This window comes from Ambystoma mexicanum, chromosome 9 (assembly GCF_040938575.1).
Source record: "Ambystoma mexicanum isolate Mex_15411 chromosome 9, UKY_AmexF1_1, whole genome shotgun sequence".
Classification (NCBI taxonomy): Eukaryota; Metazoa; Chordata; class Amphibia; order Caudata; family Ambystomatidae; genus Ambystoma; species Ambystoma mexicanum.
This window is the reverse complement of record NC_090931.1, coordinates 1,426,806,984-1,426,829,150: the sequence shown is the minus strand read 5'-3', so window position 1 is coordinate 1,426,829,150 and position 22,167 is coordinate 1,426,806,984. Positions and strand designations below refer to the sequence as shown.

General features: G+C 45.0%; 1 protein-coding gene across 1 annotated transcript in view; it reads right to left on the bottom strand.

Moving 5' to 3' along the window:
• Positions 1 to 22,167, bottom strand: part of LOC138489172 (probable hydrolase PNKD) — a 371,993-nt gene that overhangs the window by 45,604 nt on the left and 304,222 nt on the right. The window contains exon 5 of the mRNA XM_069616830.1: positions 6,822 to 6,914. Within this exon, the coding sequence (XP_069472931.1) occupies positions 6,822 to 6,914 (93 nt within the window). The remainder of the gene's footprint in view (positions 1 to 6,821; positions 6,915 to 22,167) is intronic.

Sequence of the window (22,167 nt, the reverse complement as noted above, 5' to 3'; positions counted from 1 at the left end):
CTTCCGGAAGTGATCCCGAGCCTAGGACCTGCTCCATGCACCTGCCTGTTACTTTGGAGGCACACTCTTGTCTCATCAGCACTCTAGCACTTGGAAACAAGATGGCCGTCTTTCACAGCACCACACTCCTGAGGCTGTGGTAGTGCCATGTCTGAGCCCCACCGCAGAGAAGACAAAGGTTAGAGGGGAGTGTCCCGGGCCTCCCGAGGAGCCCAGGGCCACTTGATGCGCTAAGCACTGTGCACCCCCGCCTCACGGTGGTCCCATCCTTGTTCCTAGTGGCACTCACTTGGAAGGGAAGAGCCGCACCACAGCGCAAGTACTGCTGCTTCTACCCGGCAACAAAACAAAGACAGAGTCGCCCTGCTATGTGCCTGGCACCACCCAAATTGCTTTTTATATACCCCCCCACTTCAGGTGCCCACAAGTGCCCGCTCCCACTATCCCGGGCTGCCAATAGTGGCATCAACAGTTCATGGCACCCAACAATAGGCCACCTACACAAATAAAGTCTTGATTAACATCTCAAGCACTTCTTAAGAGGTTTTAAGTATCAGTCCCCAAACAGTGATTAGCCCCTCTTCTGCAAGCAGTTCTTTTATTCTCTTTGCATTCAGTAAACGGCTTGGAAAATGTTCACCGACAGGTAATTTAGCTCACTGTCATGTTTTGTGCCCTATACTTACCTGGGTAGGGATTATTAAATGCTTAGATATGGCCTTTTAGAAGCAGTTTGCTAGCTTGGTCAATGCCTTGCATTTAGACTAGGGCCGCGCGTGCGTAATGGGCTTTTGCAGGTGTGGGGAGTGTGAATTAACCAAATAGAAAGCACGGGCCTCCGCTGTATCTGTGTTCTGGGTGCAACCCCCACCCCCAAAAAAACGTTAGAAAAAAATGTTTCTCTGCCAGTCCTCAGTTGCACAAAAGCAAGGAAGGCGGACCTCTTTAAAACAGAAATCGAGATGCGAATTTTTTTTCCGCTTAATTAGATTGAAGTATTTTTTCCGAGACTGAGGAACAATGCCCAAAAAAACAAAGCACATCTGTCCTGAAACCGCCATCCTCTTTTACCCCATTATCATCAATGGTCTTGGCAGAGATCATAAGCTTTGGGAATAAAATCCTTCGTGAGATGAGGACATTAGTCAACACCAAAAATTGTATATCGGAATAATTTAACACAAGAGGAAAGAAAGGCCGTTAAGAATCTAGCGGAGAATAACCTTTTTGTGATCAAATCAGCTGACAAAGGGGGTGGGGTGGTGCTATGGGGCAATGAGCATTACTAGACAGAAATCAAAAGACAACTGAGTAACCTTACATTTTACAAACCATTACCTGGTGATCCAACAGCGAGGATTTACGATGAGATCAGTAGCCTGATGACACATGCAGAGATGGAAGGGTGGATTGACACCGATGAGAAAATCTTCCTGACATTCCAGAAATCGATAATTCCGGCTTTTTACTGCTTGCTCAAGATGCATAAAGACCCAGTTCACCCACCCGGATGACCAATCATGGCAGCGATTGGCTCTATCCTTGGGCCTTTGTCAATATACACTGATTTTTTTTCTGAGAGCGTTTGTCCAAAAGATGCGGTCATATATTCAAGAGACAACACATATGATCCGCATTCTTTCAACTGCAGTAGCCACAGTGGACGTTTTACTAGCAACACTCGATGTGGAGGCATTGTACACGAGCATCCCCCACATGAAGTGAATTAACATCATGCACATGTACCTAGAAACAAGAGAGGACAAGACGGTATCCCCAGCTTTCATCACAAAGTGTATCAAATTGGTCCTAGTCAACAACCTTTTCATTGAGAATGGCACCTTCTACCTACAACATGGGGCCAGCATGGGCTCTACTTTTGCACCGGATTTGGCTAACCTTTTTATGGACGAACTCGAAAATCGCTCAGTATATGCAGAAAAGAATCCATACAATACAACATATAAAAACATGGCATAGATATATAGATGATGTTTTTATGCTATGGGCAGGAAATCAACAGGACCTGGATCCATTTTTGGTATGGTTGAAACCAACAAGAGACATGCATAAACTTCACGATGACTTCGAACATTGAGAAGATTGCCTTGCTAGATCTAGAGATCTACAAAAGCGAAAATGACACTCTGGGCACCACGCTTTTCAGAAAACCCACGGACAAGAACTCACTTTTGTTGTTCAACAGTTATCACCCAGAAAGTTTGCACGAAAATTTGCCGTTTGCCCAATTTTTGCAGGAGAAACTGCAGCCTGCGAGAGATCTTTGATAAAAACAGCAAAGACTTGTCTGCAAGACTCAAGGAATGAGGATACCCACCTCATGTGGTGCGAAGTTTGCTAAAACGAGCCAGGAATACAAACAGACAGGATTGCCTAATGAAACAAAACAGGGTAAAGGAGAAGAAGATAACTTGTGTATCAACATTCTCACCCATAAGTAACAATTTACGAAGGAGCATCATTAGGAACTGGGATATGATCAATACAGAAGCCTTTTCGATCAAGAAACCATGCTTTGCTTTCAAAAGGTTGCCCAACCTACGGGACCAATTGGTCCACACTTACAAGGTAGCAGACCCAAAGACACGTCTTACCCAGCCCACTCTTTGGAATCTCCCGCCAGTGGTTGGCCACTTTAAATGTGGTCAGTGCTCAGTATGCAATCTCACATCCAACTTGAAAGAAGTAAACCTTAAAGGTCAAAATGGACATTGAAGAGTTTTACTAATTGCAAGACCAAATGGGCTATTTATGCCATCAGGTGCCCATGCGGACTGTTGTATATTGGCAAAACAAAGAGCAATACTACAACAGATCTGCGAGCACAGGTCGTGTGTACAAAAATAACATACCAGACAAACCGTTAGTGGCTCATTTCCAATTGGCTAAAGACAGACATGAGGACATGGAGTGGTTTATCATCCAATCCATTGGCCCTCACCCTAGAGGGGGCGACAGAGATCTTAAATTGAGAAAAATGGAACAGAAATGGATCTACGATCTCAATACGTTAAAAGATGGCCTCAGTATTGCCATAGAGTGGGGTTTGTTTATTCATTAAGGAAGTGTTATGACATTGGCGGGTCTTAAACAGTTACCATCAAGACCGCACATTTTGGCAATTCACACCATAAAACAGTAGCACCCATGTTGGTCAGGAAGTATACACCTATCCGACACATTGGGTTTTTGACTAAGTAAGTCATATGAATGAGGATCAAGGTGTTTGGGGCATGCTCTCCCATGAGATAGGCGTTGAGGTTGACTCTGGACTTTGTTTTCCTTATAGGTCATGTACTGTGTGGCTTCTCTCTGATTTGGTTGGAGTGGCTTTTTGGGTGCGCCAAGTAATTTGGTTGTCCTGAACACTTGGGATTCATCTCACTGTACTTGCGTAATCTCCACCTACTTGGAAGTGGATGTTAGTGCAAGTTCCCACAACCATTTGTGGCTGTGACAACATCATTTGTTTATTGTTTGTAAAAAATTAGGCTGTATCATAAACAAGCTTTTTATGTTTGTTGTAGGGAGTGTTAAAAAGTTCAAGGGTTGAAGACCTCTTGCACCGATATATAGAAACGGGAGAGAGGATACGTGCACTCCTTGTGTTTGTCCTGAAGAAGGTCAAATAATCATCGGGCCACAGTATTTGGCCATCTAAAGACTGAAACATATGTAGACAGAAAGAGTCTATAGAAGAACATCAATAGACTTTTGTGCATATTTTGATAAAGGAAGAGTGCAACAAAATAATAGAAGTGGGAAGCTAAAGTGACATGAAAGATCTTTGTGTTCACCAGCAATATTGGTGTGAGAGTGTATGTATGGTGGTACGAATGGGTTTGACAGGTGGCACGAATGGGTTTGACAGGTGGCAATTAGCAGATGTGTGAAAGTAAATTAGCTATGTACGGTATTCACCAAAATAATGTATGATATTTTTGAAAAATGAAATTCTTGGTAAAAATCTTTGAATGAGCATTGAATCCATCCTCGTTACCACGGTCTATTGTTTTGAATATATAGATGTCCTTTACCTGAAGGACGGTTCTGGTATACAGGTACCGTTATTGTTGCTATACATTTTGGGTGGGCCTTGCCTTGCCAAGTCTACACCTTTGTACAAGCTCACAGCGCAGAGCTCTCTAAAACATTATCAACATAGAGGCCATGCAAACAATGGAAGCACTCTTTCACAATAAAAAGTCCTCTTTCTATATTAATGCCAGTGTATGTGCATCGGGTGAGGATCTGCACAGCTGGTGTGTAGGGGGACAACTGAACAGAATCTGTGTTTTATGTATGTAAACAAACAGGATGAGTGGGTGGAGTCCAGGAGGCAAGAGTTTGAGCAGGTCCGACTGCTCAGAACGCAGTCTTGTACCGACAAATACAGTCCATGTTCCAAGCAATCGGACTGGTTGCTACCAAGAACCAGGTGATAATTATTGTGGATTTAATTATGATGGGACCACACATTATGGTGGGAACACACAGTAATTACACAAAGCACAGAAAAACCAACACATTCCATAACCTTAGAAAGACCTACACTGAATAAACCCATCAACGCCTTCCCCGAGTTCAAAACAAATCTTAATATTAACAATTTATAATGAGAAAGTAATCGCGAAAACTACTTAGTGGAATAGCCCAAATACAACTAAGTGCTAAGCATGTCACTAATACGTTTGAGAACATCGCCATCATCAGTAGTCTACAACCCAAAAAGAAAGTGCTTATAATAGCAGGTTTTCAGATAGCACAACCAAGACTTATTACTCCCAATCCTAAGAGCTGTAATGGCCGTCGGGTGCATAAAGAGACTGGTCTCCGGTATGAAGTCCGTTTTAAAATAATTAAAGGGCTGAAAAGATGACATTGATCCATTCCCCAGCAGAAAGTGCTCCCAGTTCTTGGAGTGCCCTTTACCAATGGTAAACTAATAGCAACTCTGTGCAAGTAAGAGGGTACATTTGGACTTGGAGGAGAACCACATTGAGGGTAGCATTAATGCACCAGATGTTGCAGTGGAGCTGCCAACTCAATCCATAGGAGCATGAGGGAGTGTTGCATCAATGCACCAGATGTTGCAGTGGAGCTGCCAACTCAATCCATAGGAGCACGCTTGAGTGTTGCATCAATGCACCAGATGTTGCAGTGGAGCTGCCAACTCAATCCATAGGAGCACGCTTGACTGTTGCATCAATGCACCAGATGTTGCAGTGGAGCTGCCAACTCAATCCATAGGAGCACACTTGAGTGTTGCATCAATGCACCACATGTTGCAGTGGAGCTGCCAACTCAATCCATAGGAGCACGCTTGAGTGTTGCATCAATGCACCAGATGTTGCAGTGGAGCTGCCAACTCAATCCATAGGAGCATGAGGGAGTGTTGCATCAATGCACCAGATGTTGCAGTGGAGCTGCCAACTCAATCCATAGGAGCATGAGGGAGTGTTGCATCAATGCACCAGATGTTGCAGTGGAGCTGCCAACTCAATCCATAGGAGCACGCTTGAGTGTTGCATCAATGCACCAGATGTTGCAGTGGAGCTGCCAACTCAATCCATAGGAGCACGCTTGACTGTTGCATCAATGCACCAGATGTTGCAGTGGAGCTGCCAACTCAATCCATAGGAGCACGCTTGACTGTTGCATCAATTCACCAGATGTTGCAGTGGAGCTGCCAACTCAATCCATAGGAGCACGCTTGAGTGTTGCATCAATGCACCAGATGTTGCAGTGGAGCTGCCAACTCAATCCATAGGAGCACGCTTGACTGTTGCATCAATGCACCAGATGTTGCAGTGGAGCTGCCAACTCAATCCATAGGAGCACGCTTGACTGTTGCATCAATGCACCAGATGTTGCAGTGGAGCTGCCAACTCAATCCATAGGAGCACGCTTGAGTGTTGCATCAATGCACCAGATGTTGCAGTGGAGCTGCCAACTCAATCCATAGGAGCATGAGGGAGTGTTGCATCAATGCACCAGATGTTGCAGTGGAGCTGCCAACTCAATCCATAGGAGCACGCTTGAGTGTTGCATCAATGCAACAGATGTTGCAGTGGAGCTGCCAACTCAATCCATAGGAGCACGCTTGAGTGTTGCATCAATGCACCAGATGTTGCAGTGGAGCTGCCAACTCAATCCATAGGAGCACGCTTGACTGTTGCATCAATGCACCCAGATGCTGCAGTGGATAGCTTGAACAACAAAATACAGCACACATGCAAATAGCTCTAACGTAAACTCAAACTACAGGCCAGGATTACTTTTTGTTCACAAACAAACGTTTCATAATAAATAATATCACATTGGACCACATTTCAAGACGGTTTCTTCATGATCTAAGTGTAGCAATAATTGTTATTTCCAAAGTTAATATTACTCATTTCATCAAACTCATAAAGATGGCGGGATGAGTTGGCTTGGCTGGGTACCTGAACTTGAGAAGTGCATGCAGTTTCAGGAGGATAGCTCAGGGGCAACGTGCTTGGCACGGAGCAACACAGGTTCGATCCCCGGCTCCGCCTTAGAAACCTCTGGGTATTAAGCGCTCCGCCTTAGAAACCTCTGGGTAGTAAGCGCGTTATAAATAACCAATCATATCATATCATGCTGGCACCCTGCCAGTAGTAAGCCCTTTAACCCGTGAGCGGTCTGTCTGGTATTATAGAATCCACCACACAGAAAATTGGCCAACTTCCATAAATGTGTGTTGAACACATTTGCATGCGACTCCCAGTACCACATATTATGGCCGCTTCTCTGCGGCCACACAGGTCTTCACTTACTTTGTGAGTTCAGGAATCCGGTCACAGGCACTTCCGTACACTAGGCAGGATTTATGCCGCTGTTTCAGGGCTTTATTGCCCCCACTGTGGTCCCTGAAACAGAAAAAAAGGAAGGTTACAGCAACCCCTACCGTACACACTACTAAGTACTACACTTCCTAAATTAAAAAACAGATTCATACTCAACCAAGAACAACATGATTGGGAGAGCATTTTCCTGATATTTTATCCCAGGTTTTTAACCCATCAGAGTATTCGCTTATTATTTTACTGAAAAAATTACATTTACCGTGGACTATCATAATACATTTCACCAACGCACAAATTCGGGGTCCAGAACCGAAAGCCAATAACTCATAGTGCCTGATTCAATTATCAATAATGTATGCTTCCAGGAGCAGGAATCCCGCCCTTTAAAATTAGAAAAAATAAACGGTTTTGTCCAATGTACTCTCTACCCAATGCTATATTAGGTCTAGTGTGGCGTGACACTAATCTGTACTGCAAAGCAGGCTAATCAGCAGCATTGGAGCATCATTTCATCATGTTATGGGTCGTCAGTCTCCAGTCAATCCTCAGTCCAACTCTTACACTCGATAAATCAGATGAGTGGGTTCCAGGGACGTCATTTCACCAAAATGGCAGAGGTAGCAGAAGTGACATCACATGAGCTTTGACCTCTGATGACATCAGAGGAAGTGATGTCTTTTGACCACACCCCCGTGCCCAAGCCTGAGTGGATCTACTTTTCAGGCTTCAGAGGTTGGCAAAATCCATACCGTTCTGAAAGTTCTTAACACTGTATTAAAGAATTTAGATTAGCACGGCGAAAGCAGTGCACTCACACAGCATCCCATACTCTGGGCACTCTTTACCCGATACATGCAAACATCCTGAACATTATGCCATGGAGATAAGACATTGCAACAAAGTGTTAATATTTTTTTTAATACGTTTTGTTTTCGAAATGCGGGGGTTCCCTCCCCAACCCCTTTTAAAAAAAAAAAAAAAAAAAATGTTTGTTTTACCCATTTTCTTTTACTCGCGGACCCCAAAATAAATATATAATTTAAAAAAACGGAATTCGGCATTTTTTTTTTCGACCTTTTTGTCATTCGACATTTTTTTTTCGAAATTATGACTGACCACCCTGAAGATGGAGTGAACCTTTTGGTCCAATCCTGGTTTCTTTAGCAAAGGGGTCACAGAGACCTTCTTCAAAGCCTCAGGAATACAGCTTTCCCAGAAGCTCGCATTGGTGGCGCGTACAAGAAAGGGAAGGAATAATTCCTCATTAGAAAGAATGATTTTTGAGGAAAGGACCCCCCGCCCCCTAGTAGGTAGGTTTAATTGTTTTCATAATATTAGCCAAAGCCTCTTCCGAGATGCATTTAAAGCTAAAGGCTGGTTTGTCCCGTTGAGCCGACTTCTTGGTCGGAAGGAAAGCCATATCCTCAATTCTACCGAGGTTGTCGATAATATGGGATTGTGCTATGTGTATTTTTTGGGCAAATGCCTTTTGGATTGCTTCACAGGCGGAGTTGGTGGGAATCAACTGATACAGCATCACCTTGGGATTTTCAAGGTCCCGAAGGATCTGAAAACGTTTCTTGGAGTTATTCTCGGCATGAGCGATTTGGTTATCGAAATAGGTTTCTTTAGCATGAAGAATCTCAATTCGATATAACTTTTCCAAGGTTTTCCATTTTTCCCTATTGACCAGTGGTTGGTCCTTCAACTAGACTCTTTCTGCTCCTCTGTTTTCTGTTTTCTGATCCAACAATGCAGCTGAATACCATTCATTTTTTATCATTAGACTTCTTCCTGACAATCTTGGAGGTCACAGGAGCTATACAACTTAGCAGTTCAGTGACAACTCTTTCGAATTCTGTAACCAAATGATCAGGGGGGCTCATAATCGGAAGTTTATTCCATAAGTCTTGAGAGACAGGATTCCAAATCTCCATGAAGAACCCTATTATAGTTTCTACCGGAGACAGTGTGGAGGGGATTATTTTTCTGAACTATAGGGGTAGGCAATGCAAAGTGAAAAGCAACGAAAAAATGATCAGACCAGATACAGGGTTGAGTGGTCAAGGGACTCAGGCGCAGGCTTTTACTGGCTACACAGTCTAACACATTCCCCATTTGTTAATCTCAAGCAGCTGAACAAGCAGAGTGGCTTCGGTATCTAATGGGTTTCCGAGCCACCTGTTAAAATCCTCCAGCACCACAGATGAAGTATTGGATTTATGTAACAATGACACAATATCAGCCAGATCCTCAAGGAATGTGGGAATATCATGGAAGGGCTGGGGTGGGGCGATATATCAAAATAATATTTAGACAGTTATTTGGTGTCGGTGTAGTTTTAACTAGAAGAATTTTGCACCCCTTGCACGTGATATGTGTCTCAAAGAAATTCAGATGTGTACGGGCCAAAATGGCTATCCCCCTCCCATGCTATCCTCTCTGTTTTGCCCAAATAATGTATAGCCAGGCGGTGTGGTCAGATCAATGTTGGGTCCACTAGCCTCCAGCAGCTAAGTTTCCATAAACCCTAGGATGTCTGATCAACTATATAACCTCTGACATCTCCGGATCTAGTATTGAGAAAAGACATTTTAATAGGCAAGATGTCATTCCCAGTGAAAACTCCCTCCCTCTCGTGTTCTCACAGTGTGACAGGTTCCTGCCCCTTTAAATTATGAGCTTGAAGCAAGGAGTCCCGCTGGGCCAACACTGCAGCACGTCCAGCAGTAAGACCGCTCCCTACCTCAAGTCAATCGGAGTCACGGGGAACGAGCGGAAAGGCGTCACACAGGCGGTCTGTGCCAGCGCGTCCCGGCCGGACTCGCACAGACTTACAAGTCCCTGACAAGCTGAATCATAACTAAATATGTTACAGACTAAAATCTTGCTGGGATGTGTAGTTCTGTACATGCTCAGTGTTATTGAGGCGGCAGGGACGAATCTCCCCAGGTGCGAGCAGCGTCTGACACAGGGAAATAGAGATGTGGTTTGCACACAGTTACAGACACAACGGATAAGAGAACTGCCTCCAAAAAAATACTTTAAAAGGGTTTTATAATAAGTCAAATCTAGATGGAACACCGAAATTAAAACTATGTTCAGCACAATTAAAAGCACAAATTTAAGATTTAACCGATCAACTCGCCAGTGTAAATAAAATGCACAAGACTAAAAGCAGAGCAGCAGAATAATACAACTAACCAATGCAGTTTATGTGCTATGGTCAAACATTTGTACACTGTACACAAGCTTTTATGCACAAGGCTTTTGTCAATTGACCGAGGACTCCGAGATGGAAAGTCTTGTGATGATCGTAACAGAGACAACGGCAGAAAAATTGTTTTAACTGCAACTTGTGAAAAGCAAAATACATAGTCTGAAAAAAAAAAAACATTTCAAATGTTATAGTTTCATTTGCAAAACCTTTCATTTATACTTCAAGATAAAACGTTCATAATAGTAAAAAGAAACCAAAGATAAAGAAAAAGAAGAATCAAAATAAAACAGGCAACGAGTCAAAGGAAACAGGAAAAAATAAGGGAACTAATGGCCTCGATCCACGTATCTCGTTTAGCTTCGCTCTTCATATTCACAGTTAATTTCATCAAACTATAGTGCATTGCTACCATACATGTTGTTCTGTTATATTATTCCAGAATTGGATGATGGTAATCGTAAAATTTTTCTTTGCTCCTGCGAGTAGCTGTGCCCATCAATATTTACGGTCACAAGAGGGCCAGGATTCACAATCACTGCCCTAAATAGGTTTCTTTTTTCAGTTAGGCTAGGGCATTCCATTATAACATGGCATAATGACTCACGTATGTCGCGTTGTTCACAAACTCGGCAGAAGGCTGAGGATTTTGGAATCTGTTTTGTTAGTTCAAGTAGTTCACGCGTTGGTAGTTGACTTAAACGGAATCTTAGGAATTGGTCTCTGATGTTGAGATCTGGAAAAAGGGATAAGTATGATGGAAGATGATTGACCAGCCTAATCTCCAGATCGCAGCTCATGTTCAATTGGTATCTAATTTTTGCATTTAATGTGTTAATCCAGTCGTTCTGTTGGAGACGCTTCTTTGCTAGTTGTGGGCGATTGACAAGCATTTCCAGGATTATCTCGTTTTCTAGCATTTTTCCCTCTACCGCAAGTTTCCAAGTCTTGAGCGCTGTATCAGCAATCAAATTCTGTCTGTGGCGGAGGATGTCGATGGCCGGGACATCGGCTGCATTAGACATTTTCATATATAAATCGAGTTGCTTCCAGCGGACTATAGATTTCAGTAATTGAGTTGCTAGTTCGTGACAGATTCTTACAGCGGGGAACGACCTGGGCAACCAATATTTTTCACCAGAAGATACCTTCTAGTGAGTCCCATGTAGTTTGAGCTAAGTTGATCATCATTTTTCTCCCGTATGTAATGATCGCAATCACCTTCTGCCGATAGAATGATATGACGGGTTTAATTAAGTATTTCCCAAATTTGTAATTTATCACTGAGCCTTGACGAGCTAGAGGGGATGCTTTTATTTTAAACTGTTCAGCCCATTCTTTTTCTACCTCAGACTGGTTCACAAGCATTCCCAAGTATTTGATTGTTTTTTTCTGTTCTAGCTTTTTACCATCCATATAGAATGTTGTTGCTTTTGTTTTGGTTCTTTGGACGGTCGTCAAAGGTTAGTGTTGATTTCTAGATCATTTCGCTTCATGTATTTTTCCGGTTGGTTTAAGCTTCTTTGTAGACCAGGGGTGCACAAATGATTTTGACAGAGGGCCGAAAGTACCCTACATGATGGCTATAGTGGGCCGAAAAGTAAATGTGGGTGGGGCGGTAGGCGCGGTGGGGCGTGGCGTGGCAGGAGGCTTTTTCAACCCCTCATTTTTATTAAACACTATGCCCCATGGCCCCCACTCCCCAACCAAACACTATGCCCCATGGCCCCCACCCCTCATGCAAACACTAGGCCCCAAGACACCCACCCTTCATGCAAACACTATGTCCCATGGACCCCACTCCCCACCCAAACACTATGCCCCATGACACCCACCCCTCATGCAAACACTATGCCCCAAGACACCCACCCCTCATGCAAACACTATGCCCCAAGACACCCACCCCTCATGCAAACACTATGCCCCAAGACACCCACCCCTCATGCAAACACTATGCCCCAAGACACCCACCCCTCAAGCAAACACTATGCCCCATAGCCCCCCCTCCCCACCAAACACTATGCCCCATGACACCCACCGCTCATGCAAACACTATGCCCCATGACACCCACCCCTCATGCATACACTATGCCCCAAGACACCCACCCCTCAAGCAAACACTATGCCCCAAGACACCCACCCCTCAAGCAAACACTATGCCCCAAGACACCCACCCCTCATGCAAACACTATGCCCCATGACACCCACCCCTCATGCAAACACTATGCCCCAAGACACCCACCCCTCATGCAAACACTATGCCCCAAGACACCCACCCGTCAAGCAAACACTATGCCCCATGCCATCAAGTACGCACCATGCATACATACTCATACAGACCCCAACCCCCCCACCCCTGCATACAAACTAACAAGCATACCCCATGTACCCATAAAGACCCGAACCCCCCCCGCCCCCAACTCAGCAAACAAACCCACAAGCATACACCATGCACCCATGCAGACCTGAACCCCCCACCCCCCAACTCACCAAACAAACTCACAAGCATGCACGCATACAGACCCGGACCCCCCACCCCCACATCTCAACATACACTGAACGTGCACACAACAACAACAAACATTCAGGCAGACCCGACCCCTCCAACCCCCCCCCCCCAGCATCTCAACATACACTTCACTTGCACACAAACACATTCAGGCAGACCCGACACACACCCCACCCCCGCATCTCAACACACACTGCACTTGCACACAAACACATTCAGGCAGACCCGACACACACCCCACCCCCTCATCTCAACATACACTGAACTTGCACACAAACACATTCAGGCAGACCCAACCCCCATACCCCCTCCGCATCTCAACACACACTGCACTTGCACACAAGCACATACAAGCAGACCCGACACACCCCCCACCCCCGCATCTCAACATACACTGCAGACATACAAATACAAACACACCCATACACACCCGACACCCCCCCCACCTCCGCATCTCAACATACATACAAAAACAAAAAACACAGTCCGGACGGACCCGAGACAGACAGACACACACACAAACATACAGCCCCTCCCCACCATGTACTTACCCAGACGTGCTGGAACACTGGCGAGGCTTCTGGCACTACGGCTGGCATGGCAAGCAAGGCTGAAATGCCTTCCGGCATCAAGCCTTACTGGCCACGCCAGCCGTAGTGCTGGCACTCCATTGGTGCAGCACACACGCACTACGTGGCTCGTAGGAGCTGCGTGGTTCGTGTGCACTGAACCAATGAGGGCCAGTGTTTTGTCCAGCCCGGAAGACAACAAAGACTTTCCTAATGGAGGGCAGGCGATGCTGCTTGCGGGCCGCCCTCCATTAGGAAAGTCTTTGTTGCTGGCGGGCCGCAACTGGCCCGCGGGCCGTATGTTGTGCACCCATGTTGTAGACCAACCAGGGTTTTGTCTAGATTCACAATGTCATCGGCGTAAATTAGGTGTGGATTCAGTGTTGCATTAAGTTTCGGTAGATTTGCTCTTTGAAACCGCTGTTCATCTGGAATGTCTGAGGTGTACAGGTTAAAGAGAGTGGCTGCGAGTGGGCAGCCCTGTTTCAGGCCGTTCGTGGTGGCAAAAGGGGCGGATGAAGCTTCATCTTGTGAGAGCCTGATCTTGATGGTTGTGTTGCTATACAGTTGTTTGATTGGCTCTACAATTTCTGTTGGGCAGTTCCACGTTCTCCGTTTTTGCCATCATTTCTGCCTGTTCACCAGATCAAACGCCAAGTGTAGATCAATAAAGGCTGCATAAATGGGAAATTTGTTGATCAAAGACTCATGTTTTAGCACGTTTAGTATTATAAGGTTGACATTAGTTCCTGTGTTTTTGGTGAAACCGGTTTGTCTAATGTCAAATCTCTTGTTATTTCTTATCCAGGTAGTCAGATTATTTTGTAATAAAGTTGCTAATAGTTTGCCTATTGGATCCAATAGGACAATTGGTCGGTAATTCGTGGGTTCTTTCCGGTCACCAGATTTATAGATGGGAATCAGTGTGGCTATCCCCCATGAATTCAGAATTTGTTTGCACTCTTCTATATTTGCGAATAGATGGGCGCAGAGGGTAGCCCATTCAACTGGATTCCGCTTGCTTATAGCATTACAAAGACCGTCGGGCCCAGGTGCTCTTGATGTGTTTAGTTTTCTTATTATCAACAAGATTGTTTCCTGTTACCATATGGATGGCCATTTTGTTTCTGCTTGCTGTGATATGTTTATCTCAGTGGTGGTCGATTTTCCTTTGCATATGGAAGCAAAGTGGGTTGTCCACACTTCTGGGAAGACCTGTATCAGTTTATCTTGGGCATTGATCTGAGGGTTTAACAGCAAATTCCTCTAGTGTTATAAGTCTTCATCCTTTTTAGTATGCACTCCACATCATTTTGAAGCAACTGCATCTTTTACCCAATTTCTGTATTTTTGCTTCGCCTTTTTAATCAGTGTTATTACATTCTGCTGGTTTGAGTTTTTTATCTGTTAGTTTTTGACGCAATTCTCTTTTTTTCTCCACAACACAGGGATTAAAAGTATGTATATGGGTTTTCTTGGAGGCTTGGTTCTTAGTTATATTTTGTAGAAATGGTCTTAACGATCTTTCGTAGTTTATTGTATTAATTCCACGTCGGGTAGATCCTAAGTATGCTTCCACTAATTGATTGACTTGGTTTTTCGTTGATGCTTGTCTGGTGGCAGCACTTTTGATTTCCATTTGTATCGCAGTGCTTTCTATATGGCTGATGACCTTGCCATGCCACACTGATGATGTGGTGATCGCTATTCGGCGATTGTGCATTTCCAGTGTTGGTTATTTTGTTTATTAGAGTATGAGACATGTATATGTAGTCGAGTATGGCAGAAGATTTCCCACAGGACCATTTAGGTTTTAGTCCTTGTGCTTGTATTTTGGAGGAGTTGCACGGCATCAAAATTTCTGATCTTAGTTTCATGATTCCAGCTTTTTGCCCGCAATGAAAGGTTTTCTTTTACAGCTGGGATTCCTTTGTTATCATAAAGGTGAATATTGAGGTCACTGCAGATTATTAATTGGATGCTTTGATAGACGTGTGTTGTCTCGTTGATCGCAGTAAACATAGCGTCAATTAAATGTTCCGTATTAATTGCTAGTATCCCCAGAGTCTGTTTAAATTGCGTTGATAAATGGTCATCTTGTGGGCGATGTGGGTCTATGGTGTATTCACAGATTGTGAGTTGTGCCCACAGGGTTTAAGTTTTTGGTTTCCACCATCCGTATACAAGCTTCATTCTTAATCAGTGTAAGTTGACCTGATGAGGGTCGTCCTTTGTCTCGGCGTATGGCTGGGTTTGTCGCTATCGTGTAGCCATCACACCCAGGAGGGGATGATAGCCATGTTTCCTGGAGGCATATAAAATGATGTTTCCAGAGATTGTCGGCGTTATTATGGAATAAATGGTTAGAACCTCTGGTGTTCCAGCAGCAAAGTGACAGAACCTTATTTTGATGTGTTGGTGGTTATCGTTGTGAATTCAGCGTTGAGCTCAATGAGGTATTTGATCCTTCTAGGTCTCGCCAAAATAAAATGTTGTGTAGGTCGTCTGAGTATTGTCCAGTTTCTTTCTGGTTCATTCTAGAATAATTTGTGAATTGGTTCTTGTTTGTTACATTGTGGTGACACAAAATTGTTTATTTGCTTCCTTCAGAGGTTTTTTCTTGTTTAATCTCACCTGTTTCTCGGATATTACATCTATTGGGTGATGTTATCATCTTGCAGCTGAATCCTAATTTTAGCAGATGCGACGTAACGTCCAAAATTCTTTCCGTAATATCCAGCAAGTTGAATCCAACCAATATTTTACCCGTTACGTTTTCATTGGTGAATTCGACCAGTTTGATGTGGCCCGTATTGATCCATTTTAATGATGGGACCGCTTACAAGAGTCACAATCTGTTTGTTCTGTTGAGGATCAGCAAATCTTTCCCAGTATCTATTCTCTCGATTCTGACTTTTGGCTTTTGTATCTGTCCCATAGGACCTACAAATGTTGAAAATGTTAAGGGTTGATGGTATGCGGAATGGTTGGTCCTATCCGTATCCTCGTTGTGCCTACAATATGAGCAATCTTTGTTAGGAGTGACCTTATCATCAGTTTCTACAGTGAGATCAATGATTGCAGGGATTTCCAACGTGAACATTTCCAGATCGCCGTCTGATATATCTATACAGGTTAAATCAGGATAGTCAATCCGTATTGTGCGTCCTCCTTCATATCGGTCAATTATGATTAGAGACTGGTCAGTGTCAGGAGGGCTCAGGTCTTTGCTCATGTCCTGGTTTTCTACTGGGTATATGGAAAGATTTAAAAGTATCTCTAATTGTTGTTGTTCTTCTGTAGTAATTTGTTGGTCCAAATGGATTATGGTGGCATCTGTTCAATTTGTGTCACAACTATTGGTTGAAATATCAATTAGTTTGTCCACAGGTTTAGTATTTTCTTTTGCGTTTTTGGTATGGTGAGATTCCTTAGAAACGCTCTCCATCCATTTGTCTTTTTATTCTTTATTTTATTTGAAATTTGTTGCTGTTGAACAATCTTATTTGGCTTGTTATTGGAGATCGCAAAGTTTTCTGTTCTTTCTTGGGTTTGTGGCATCAGTTGTTGTTCCACTGGTTGGCGGAATCGCTTTTTCCGTCTCACTTCCCAATCCCATGCCACTTCTCCCTGTTGGAGCAACGAGTTTGATTGATGAAGCTTGGTTGTTAGGTTGCCTTTGTTCCGTAGTAATTTGGCCTTTTTGAGTTGTAGGTATGTTGTCTTTTGCAAGTAGTCCCACAATAGCAGCTGTCAGAGAGACTTTCTTTGCGATCATTCCTTGCAATCTTGAAAAGTCTAGATTGCCCATGTGCACTGGTTTCAGCTTCTGTTAAACCGGTTGTGTATAGTGTTCACAAACGCCTCAAGGTAGATCTGTTTCGAGTGTATAAGTGCGAGGAGCGTGGCTTGATCTTTTTGCACTTCCCTGCTCACCTCTTGTAATTTCATAAATGGGGTCAAGGCTTGAGAGGTAACTGCTAATAGTAGATTTTATAAATCCACCATTGTTGTTGGTATGGCCTCCTGTTGTCTTCTCGACAGGGGCTAATCTGGCAATGGCATTTTGACTGATTAGGCTCCTCTTTCGGTTTTTGAGGCGCATTCCAAGTATCATATTGTTTTGTATGAACGTTTGCTTGTGCGTATATTGGGCATGTAAATATGGTGGGTCGCAGAGTTGAGGCGTTCCACGTGGCAGCATTATGAAGTTTGGTTAAAGTATGGAAGACTACATTCCTTTTTTCCAGACTGTTCATCAGGTCTTCGACCTTCATTATATCAGAGGATAACCGGGCTTTCATTGATTCTATTGCATTCAGTCTATTTTGGCTGGTTCTGTCCAGTTTGGTATCATGGACATATTTCTTTTCCTATAATTTCTTGGCTATGGCAGCTTTCTCTTTTTGAGTCAATGAAGATTGGGACTCAGCAAGGCAAGTTTTCTGCTTCAATGGGGTAATATTCGGTGGCTGTGTTTTAGGTGCTTTGTGAGGTTTGGGAAGGGAATTTTCAAGAGGGAAGTCAAAATGATAATCCCTATTCCGTGACGGTGTACAGGTTGGTGTCGAGATCACTTGGAGGGTTGTATGATTGTTTGGTTGATCCAGCTTTTTTTGGAGCCTGCTCCATGTTATGATATGGACCAGGCAAGTCTTTGTGGTGGAGTCCGAGTGTCTCATTCATCGTCCCAGTTTTGGCTGCAGGTGGCACACTCCCCTTCCGCAATGAGGGAGTCGGTTGCATTGCGTGAAGCTGCAGGGAAGCAGGCATGCCGACGGCGTTGCCGATGAAGTTGCAGTCAACCAGCGCTTGCGTTACCGCTGGTGTTGGATGGAGAGCAGTAGAGACCAAAGGGGTCCTGTTCCTTAATCGCGTTGCCGGTCCTGCAGCATTTGCCATAGCGAGAGGATTGTCTGAAGCAGGTGAGGTTGGCAGGGTCGCGTAGAGGTAAGGGTGAAGGGTAATTATAGTGGGTGGAGAAGCCAGTGTGCACGTACAGTTAGTGGAAGACTCCGCACGGTAACCCACAGACATGGTGGAAGAGAACGATGCGGTTTCTTCGAGGGAAGTCAGGGGGGCTGCTCAGGATGCCGTAGTGGGTCGGACCTGCCCTTGGTTGAGAGTCAGGCGGCCACCAGAGGCTGCGGGAAGGCACACCGCAAGCAGGATCAAAGGGAGGATCCCCGCACTCTCCCGCTTGCACAATACTGAAGTCTGCCCAAAATTGCCCAAATAAGTCTGAGAAATCTTGTCTTACCCACCTGCACAAAAGTCGGTGCCCAGCGTTGACAAACCTCCGCCTAGTTCTCCTGGCTTTTCTGGGGGCGAGGGTTGACCGCTGCTGTTGCTTCAATACGGAGCGATGCAGGAGGGCAGGGTTAACCAGGAAATCCTAAATGTTCACAGCTTCTGATCGTCGGAGGGTCCGCGGAGCCGCAGAGCCAAATACCAAAGACTCTGCTGCCAGACTCTGCGGTGTGTTGTGGTTTATATGGGTTAGACAGCAAAAGAGGACTGAGCGCCTCCAATTCTCCAGGCACTCTCGCTGGTAGGTTACAGACCAAAGACTCTGCTGCCAGACTCTGTTTGAAATGGATGCTATTCTACTCTAAATGCTTTTTGGAAGTTTGTCTGCATTGTGAATTAGAGGAGTTTAAGAACAGACTAAATCAGTGACTCAACCCATGAAGTGTGCCTGAAATAAACCTTTAATCAGTCTAGCAATTATTGTATAGAATTCCAGAAAGACAAACTATTTGTTGTTTATTTATTTGGAGATTTATAAAGTGCAGCTAAGGCCCAAGGGTGTCTAGGTGCTGGTGTCAGCAGTGATGTGAGAACATCTCCTACTCAGACCTGTACAGTTATTGAATTAGAACAAGTGAGGTTTTTTTTTTCAAATTCAATTTTATTGGCATCAACACATTTACAACTCAATGCAGGATGCCTGCAAACATCTGTATATTACCAGATGCCAACCAGATTTTAACGTTTTCTCTCCCCCCCCCAACCTATTTTAAACACTTCCCCTCCTCTCCTTATCCCTAACTGTGTTCCGGCCGTTCTAGGGCAATCTCTCTTTCAATCCTTCCGGAATCTCTGTTCCTACCTCTACAATTGTAGCCTGAGGTTTCAGGGCCTGGGCGGAAGCAGCCAGAGTTCTACTGAATTTGGACCCATTCCGATTCATCTCCGTCCAGGTCATGCTCTCCTGTGCATACTGGTCACTGACTGGGCTGGCTCCCTGCTCCGGCAACATTCATTCCAGCCCACCACCCGCTCCACCTGCCTCTTCTACCTCTTGTAAGTGTTCTGGGTCGTATTTCTCCAGGAATGGGGCCCATTCCATAGCCCTAGTAGGCGGCCGATTGTTTATCAGTCTTGTTAGCTCCTCCATCCTATATAGATCTAGTGCCTTTGCCACCCATTCCTTTTCATTTGGGAGGCTATTCCTTTCCCATCCACTTGCCAGACATGCCCTAGCTTCCAGCAGGAGATAGTGTGGCATATGGGGTAGTTCCTCCCAGTTCTCCTCCGTCATTTCGGTTCCAAACAGCACCAGTAGTGGGCCCCTCCTCCTTTCCACCCCTTCCAGGTTCCTTATCTACCCAACACTTCTTTCCGATACTGTTGGACCATATCACAATTCCACCACATATGCCAATAGTCTGCTATGTGACTGCATTTCCTCCAGCAGAGGCGGTCTGTCCCTGGGTACATTTTCCCCAACCTTGCTGGGTTCCATTGCCACCTGTATAGTAGCTTAAGCCCATGCAGCTTATACTGGAAGGCCACTGATGTTCGGTGTGACTTCAGGCAGAGCGTCTTCCATAGATCCGGATCTATCTCCCTTCCCATATCTCTTTCCCATCTTCCCTTGAGCGTAGATAGATCGTCCCCTCTAGCTTCCAATAGTACAGCTTTGAGATGAGACCCTTAGTGCCCTTCACAGTGTCTAGTACTCGCTCCGGGTGCGTCAGATCCCTCTGCAATTCCTGCTCCCATCTCCCCGACATACGTGTCCCCTTCAATTGCAGATATTTAAAGACCAACAGTTTGCCCACCCGCCCAGAGCTGCTTCTAGGTCTGCTATTCCCACAAATGTATCCTTCTTAAGAACCTGCCTCACCCTCTCTAAGCCTGCTTCAAACCAGTCCTGGAAGCATCCATGGTCTGGTATGTTATCCCGTATGGGTGGCGCCCATATGTGGCTCAATGGGGAGGGCCACGTCGTGACCCCTTCCATCTCTTTTCTATCTCTCCCCAACATTAGTATGGGCCTAGCGTTTTATGTGAGTGGATTCCATTCGGCATTGCCTTCTTCGGCGCCCACAACCACTCCCCCAAGGTAACCGGGCGGAAGCAGTAATTTTCAATCCCTACCTACTGCTTATCCTTATCCATATGCAGGTGGGGTGCTCTATAATTCGTTCTCATTTCAGGTAGTCCCACACCTCCCTTTTCCTTTGGCTGGATCAATAGTTTATAGGCTACCCTTTGCTTTCCCCCTTGCCACAGAAGCCAAAGTATTTTCTTCTTCAATTCCCCCAAGTGTATCCCCGGTATGTCTATCGGGAGTGCTTGGTATAAGTATAATATTCAGGGAAGAATTCCCATTTTAATCGCATTTAGTCGCCCAAGCTATGAGATTGTTCGTTTCTCCCATTTCTCCATTTCACCTGCTAGTCTATGCAAAAGTGTGTGGGGGGGGGGGGGGGAGAGTTGCATTTGTAAATTCTTTCCAAACTCCACGGTATTCACACCCCTACGTACGTTATACAGTCCCTTTCAATCGGTATCCCCAGGTCTGTCCATCTGAACAGTTGCTCTGGTGTGCCCTCACCCAGGGGAAGGAGAGCCGATTTGTCGATATCTATCTTAAAGCCTGACATTTTCCCATATTCACTGAAACACCCGTGTATGAGTGCGATATAAATAAAATATCATATCATATCATAACCCGAAGCGCTCTCTGTAAAGCGTCTATTTCCGAGAGGTACATAAGAATATCATCTGCGTACATGCTAATTTTGTGCATCTGCTGCCCTACTGCAATTTCCTCTATACCGTCATCCCGCCTTATCTTCTCCCCCAAGGGCTCCATCGCCAGGGCGAACAGTAGAGGAAAGAGGGGGCAACACTGACTGGTGCTTCTAGTCAGGTGGAACTCACGCAATGTAACCCCGTTGACCATTACTCTGGCTGTCGGTCCCGTATAAACCACTCTGCACATCCTTTCTCCTACGCCCATTTTCCACAGCATCCCAAAGAGAAATGCCCACTCCACCCTATCAAATTACTTCTCAACGTCTAAACCTAGGAGTGCTTGTTCCCCTGGGTGCTCCCTCACATGCTCCATTAGATCAATGGTCTTCCTGGTTGCGTCCGGCCCCTGCCTTCCCGATGTGAACCCCATTTGATCGGGATGTACTACGTGCAGCAATTTCTCTTCAAATCTCGTCACCAGAATACGGGTGAAGATCTGTTCGTCCACATTTAAGAGGGAGATTGGGCGGTATGAAGAGCAGTGGGATGGGGATAACAGAGATCAGTGCCTTACTAAACGATGCCAGGGCCTTTCCTGTCTCCTGGATGTGATTATATAAATTTGACCAGATGTTGTGTCAGGGTCCCTGAGTATTTCATGTAGAACCCTATTGTATATCCATCCTCTCCTGGGGCTTTCCCACTTGGAAGGCGGGATATTGCATTCTGGACCTCTTCCTCCGTGATCGGGCTAGCTAGATGCTCCATCTCTAGGGGTGCGAGTCTGTTCATATGCACATCGCTCAAGTACAATCCAACTTCCTCCTCCCCCCTCCCCCCTCCCCTGCCTCGGTAGCATATAGCGTTTCATAGTACTGTGCAAATCCTTCTGCTATAGCACTCGGGCTATGCCTGACTCCTACCCCCGCTACCCAGACCCTCCCATTTTGGGACCCACCTCTCCCCTTTCTGGGCTTGGAGTCTAGCCACCAGGAGCATGTCTGCCTTATCGCCTTTTCGTAGTATTTGTGT